The sequence below is a fragment of the Macrobrachium rosenbergii genome, chromosome 31, assembly GCF_040412425.1.
Source record: "Macrobrachium rosenbergii isolate ZJJX-2024 chromosome 31, ASM4041242v1, whole genome shotgun sequence".
Classification (NCBI taxonomy): domain Eukaryota; kingdom Metazoa; phylum Arthropoda; class Malacostraca; order Decapoda; family Palaemonidae; genus Macrobrachium; species Macrobrachium rosenbergii.
The window spans coordinates 33,310,384-33,316,074 of record NC_089771.1 but is presented as its reverse complement, the minus strand read 5'-3'; the positions used below and the strand labels follow the sequence as shown (position 1 = coordinate 33,316,074).

Sequence of the window (5,691 nt, the reverse complement as noted above, 5' to 3'; positions counted from 1 at the left end):
TCCTCAGAAGTTTTTATTTTATTTAAGGTTAAATTTAGTCATTATCGTGCGTCTGGCAGCGCTATAGGTGCCAAAAGCACAGGCCACCACCGGGCCGCTGTTGAGAGTTTCATACAGCATTATACGCTGTACAGAAAACTCGATTTCGCCGAAGAAACCGCTCATTTTTTAGTTCCTTATAGACATGGTTTGAATCGGTAAATATTTATAGATTAAATATATTGCTTTGGGAATATACCCTAGTTTTATTTAATATTCTTTAGGCTATGAATAAAGATTGGAGTATTTAAAGGACCCTTACTTAGGGAATGGACGTAGCTGCAACCCCTTTCGTTCCTTTTACTGTACCTCCTTTCATATTCTTTCTTCCATCTTACTTTCCACTTTCTCCAAACAATATTTTGATAGTGAAACTGCGAGGTTTTCCTCCTGTTACACCTTTCAAACCTTTTTAACGTCAATTTCCGTGGCAGCGCTGGATGACCTCATAGGCCCCAGCGCCTGGTCTTTAGCCTAAATTCTGTATTCTGTGCTTGAATTTTAAGTCTTAGGCGATTATTCCTTCAAGGACTTGTCAGTATTACAAACGCGTCCTTATATTGGCTACTGGCTCAATGACTTACGTCAGAGCCAAGCTCTACTTATGGTGAATTTGTATAATCCATTTTGCTCTTAGTTTAAATATTTCCGTTCTCTTTGAGATAACGTCTCACTGTGTCTTCTTCAAGAGTTATTTTTTTTTATTTCACAGGAGAAAGCAAACACTTATTCTAGAGATAAGAGTGAACAATTTTCCAAGGTCAGGTCTTGTCAGTGATGCTACGTTAGCATTCATTTGTCATCTGTACTTTCGTATTTGTTGTGTGAAGTCTAGAAAAAAAGTTTGAGGCAAAAACAAATTGTATTAAGATTATCATTAGGCAAAAACACAAATTGTATTAAGAATATCTCGGAGGAAAAAACAAATTGTATTAAGAATATCATTTAGGGAAAACAAATTATATTAAGAATATCACTGAGGAGTAAAACAAATTGTATTAAGAATATCATTGAGGCAAACACAAATTGTATTAAGAATATTTCTGAGGAAAAAACAAATTGTATTAAGAATATCATGTAGGGGAAAACAAATTATATTAAGAATTATCACTGAGGAAAAAAACAAATTGTATTAAGAATATCATTGAGGCAAACACAAATTGTATTAAGAATATCACTGAGGAAAAAACAAATTGTATTAAGGATATCATTGAGGCGAAAATACAAGTTGTATTAACAATATCATTAAGGCAAAAATACAAATTGTATTAAGAATATCATTGAGGCAAAAACAAATTGTATTAAGAATATCATTGAGGCAAACTCAAATTGTATTAAGAATATTGAGGCAAAAACAAATTGTGTCAAGAATATCATTGAGGCAAACACAAATTGTATTAAGAATATCATTGAGGCAAACACAAATTGTATTAAGAATATCATTGAAACTAAAAAACAAATTGTATTAAGAATATCATTGAAACAAACTCAAATTGTATTAAGAATACTGAAGCAAAAAAACAATTGTATTAAGAATATCATTGAGGCAAAAACAAATTGTATTAAGAGTATCGTTGGTGCAAAAACAAATTGTCTTAGACTTTCATCAAAACGCGCTCAGTATCGCTAGATATTTGTATATCCCAGGTGCGTGCCATTTATTGATAAAGATAGTGGACGATTGTGATAAATTATTTTATTATGAAATTGATGGGAATGTTGCAGTTTGAAGTTATTTTTATTTTAATTTTTAAATGAAAAATTTTGTCTTCTATATTCTATTCCTAATTAGAGGGAAGAATTGATGAACGATCTCGATTTTTATGAAGGTGCTTCTGTTGATAGTAGTCTTTTTTTTTTTTTGTCTAATGGACTCTATATCCGGGTTAGCTTCCATGAAAACTGCTGATTTAATCATATATTCCTTTTACTGTACCTCCATTCATATTCCATCTTGCTATCCACCCTCACAAACAGTTAATTCACAGTGCAACTGCTTTGAGGTTTTCCTCCTGTTAACACCTTTCAAACTTTCACTGCCAACCTCCGTCTCCGCGCTGAATGACCTCGTCCGCCCCAGTGCTTGACTTTTGGCCTGAATTCTACATTCAATTCCTAACATCCTTTCCTTTCTCTCTCCCCCCCAGGAAGGAACGACCCCGCCGACGCCGAAATTGTGACCTACAGTGACCTCATGAAGGACGTGTGCCGCATGGCCAACGTCCTGAAGTCGAAAGGCGTCTCGAAGGGCGACAGAGTGGCCATCTATATGCCGATGATCAAGGAACTGGTCGTGGCCATGTTGGCCGTGGTCCGGATCGGGGCTGTACATTCCATTGTGGTAAGTGGTGTGATGAGCTTTTTATTATTATTATTATTATTAGTATTCATTGTGGTATGTGATGTGATGAGCTTTTTATTATTATTATTATTATTATTATGTATTATTATTCTTATTCTTCTTTCATATTCTCATTCTTCCATCTTACTTTCCACCCTCTCTAACAATTGTTTCATTGTGCAACTGCTTTGAGGTTTTAATCCTGTTACGCCTTTCAAACCTTTTTACTGTCAATTTCCGTTTCAGCGCTGAATGACCTCATATGTCCCAGTGCTTTGACCTCAATTCTACATTCTGTTCTGACATTTGGTGGAGGTATGCGCTATATGAGTAGTTAGTAGATACTAGTTAGTATCATCAATATTATTGAAGCTGTTATTATACGTCCATATTCCTAATTGAATATTCACTCATTTCACAAATTTCTGTTGGAACTTTTGTCTAACTACCCACTACCTAATCTCCAAGGCTTTATACACCTTTGTTCCCATCCCTTGTGTCGGTTGTATTATTTACAATTCCGCGTGAAGGTCGAATTTCCCCTGTTCTAAAAGCCCTCTCTCGTTGTCCAGGTGGACTCCTATTGATTTTGAGGTCAAAAGGTCAGAGTTCAATTGGACTGCCCTCCTATCGTCTTGAAAAAAGTTCGTTATTATGTGCGTGGTTGAGAAAATATTTTTGGTTTGGTTTCTATGGAGTGCAGTGGAAATGGGCTGCAGTTCTCTCTCTCTCTCTCTCTCTCTCTCTCTCTCTCTCTCTCTCTCATTTTAATTACAAATACTCTCTCACTTCTTCTGTCATATTTAAATTAACATATTCTCTTCTCTCTCTCTCTCTCTCTCTCTCTCTCTCTCTCTCTCTCTCTCTCTCATTTGAATTACCTATACTCTCACTTTTTCTGTCATTGAAATTAACATTTCTCTCTCTCTCTCTCTCTCTGTGTATATAGCATCTTTTGTGGCTTTCAAATTCATTTGTTGTTCAGATCCTGTAGGAGAACTGTATGTCATTTATTCCGTTAAAGAATATTCTTAAATGTCTCCAGTTATATATCTATAAATATTTTAAAGAGTTATTTTACTCCGTTAGTGTATCGCTTTATCTCCAACGCCCTTACAAAGAAAGTTCAGTTTAATAATCGCATAGATTCTCCGCTTCGGGGAAGAGCTGTTTAGATGCCAAAAGTGTAGGGACTGGTTTGAATCTAGTTGGAATGTCTTTTAACTTCTCCACCTCCCGTACTTTTAACCCTTTTTCCTTCTTATTCCTCTCCCTATCAACCACTCCTTCGTCTTTGGTACCGTGGTTATCGGAATCTTGTCTGTGTTAATGCTTTCTTTTACGTATCTTTGTATTTTAAATTTTATCGTCATCCTCTTGCGTCACTTATATTTATCATGAGTGTTACATCATCTTTTTTCCTCGTTCTTCCCTGCTTCTCTCGTTTGTTGTGGCTTGTCTCATGTCCTCATCTCCCTCTTCCTCTCTCATTCTTCCTTTCTTGCCTCGCTGTCGTATATAGATTGGCGGTGAATGTAGGGAATCTGTGGACTTTCATTTTGCGGTTCCAAGTCGGAATTTTGATCGTGGGTGGGGTGTCAAGGACGCCGGATTTTCAGTAATTATTATTATTATTATTATTAATAATAATAAATTTTGGACCCTAGATTATTTGTCTGCCGCGTAGATGTGCACTGATGATTGTGTGTGTCTTAGTTATTACATATCCATTGCAACACCTCACATGGTTAAAGGGACTCCAGTCAAACTTGGAACAAAGTTAGATTATCATGCGTAGTACATAGAAGGAGATTGTCTGTCTGTATGTCTGATAGCGTCTGTGAGTACTCTACCCCTAAAGTGAAATTGTGGCTCCCAATCCCATAGATTTTGTACACAACCTTGACCTTGGCCATAGTTTCTGATCTGTAAAGGTGGATTTGTTCGGCGCAATCGAGGTTTCTGTGCTGCGTATGATGCTGTATGAAACTCTCAGCCGGACGTGGTGGCCTGTGTTGGTGCGGTGCCAGACGCATGATTATGGCAAGCTTTAACCTTAAATAAAATAAAAATTACTGAGTGCTAGAGGGGTGGAATTTAGTATGTTTGTTGACTGGATGGTGGATGATCAACACACCAATTTTCAGCCCTTAATATTCAACAAAGCCTGATATCTAGTTGGATCAAGCAGAAAAGGCCATAGATCAGAGAGTACATAGGCCTGTGCATCAAAATAGGAAAACAATACATAGGCCTATGCATCCAAATAGGAAAACAATACAGAGGCCTGTGCATCAAAATAGGAAAACAATACAGAGGCCTATGCATCAAAATAGGAAAACAATGCATAGGCCTATGCATCAAAATAGGAAAACAATACAGAGGCCTATGCATCAAAATAGGAAAACAATACATAGGCCTATGCATCAAAATAGGAAAACAATACATAGGCCTATGCAATAAGGCAAAAAATAGGAAAAAAATGCATCAATATAGGAAACCATACATAGGCCTATGCATCAAAATAGGAAAACAATACATGAACCTATGCATCAAAATAGGAAAACAGTATTTAGGCCTATGCACCAAAAGAGAATGCTTACTGAAGAGAGGACAGCTCGATAAAGAATTATATAAGGTGCTCGTTTAAACCACGATTTACAGGCGCTCAGAGCAACACACACACACACACACACACACACACAACGAGGGAGCCGTGAAGGGCCAAGGGGAGAGGAGAATCGGAAGAAAACGAGGCTAATTTTAGAGTCGGCCTAGGCCTAAATTCCCCTTCATCAGATGAACACGGGATTGATGCCGGCATTACATCTCCTGGTGAGACTCTTTTAAAGAACATAAAGTTCTCACAATCCGTGGCCTCTCTCTCTCTCTCTCTCTCTCTCTCTCTCTCTCTCTCTCTCTCTCTCTCAAACCTTCTGACTGTCAATTTCTTTGTCAGCTTTGAATGACCTGATCATAGGTTCCAGCGCTTATGGGCCTTTGGCCTAAACTCTCTCTCTCTCTCTCTCTCTCTCTCTCTCTCTCTCTCTCGTTAATTAGTCCGGAAATGAGATTCCGAGGAAGGTGTTGGATGAAGAGCGGAAACGCCTTTGCGAGACCATTGGAGGAAGAGGAAGAGGAAGAGGAGGAAGAAGGAGGAGGAGGAGAAGGGGGAGGAGGAGGAGGAGGAGGAGGAGGAGGAGATATGTTTCATCATTGCTGGATAATGATAAGGAAGAAGGATAAACTCCTTTAAAAAATTTACTTCCTCGCTAAATGATGAGAGAGAGAGAGAGAGAGAGAGAGAGAGA

General features: G+C 37.8%; 1 protein-coding gene across 1 annotated transcript in view; it reads left to right on the top strand.

The window, feature by feature from the left end:
• Positions 1 to 2,184: 2,184 nt before the first annotated feature.
• Positions 2,185 to 5,691, top strand: part of AcCoAS (acetyl coenzyme A synthase) — a 43,488-nt gene continuing 39,981 nt past the window's right edge. The window contains exon 1 of the mRNA XM_067132639.1: positions 2,185 to 2,380. Coding sequence (XP_066988740.1) covers positions 2,234 to 2,380 — 147 coding nt within the window. The 5' untranslated portion in view covers positions 2,185 to 2,233. The remainder of the gene's footprint in view (positions 2,381 to 5,691) is intronic.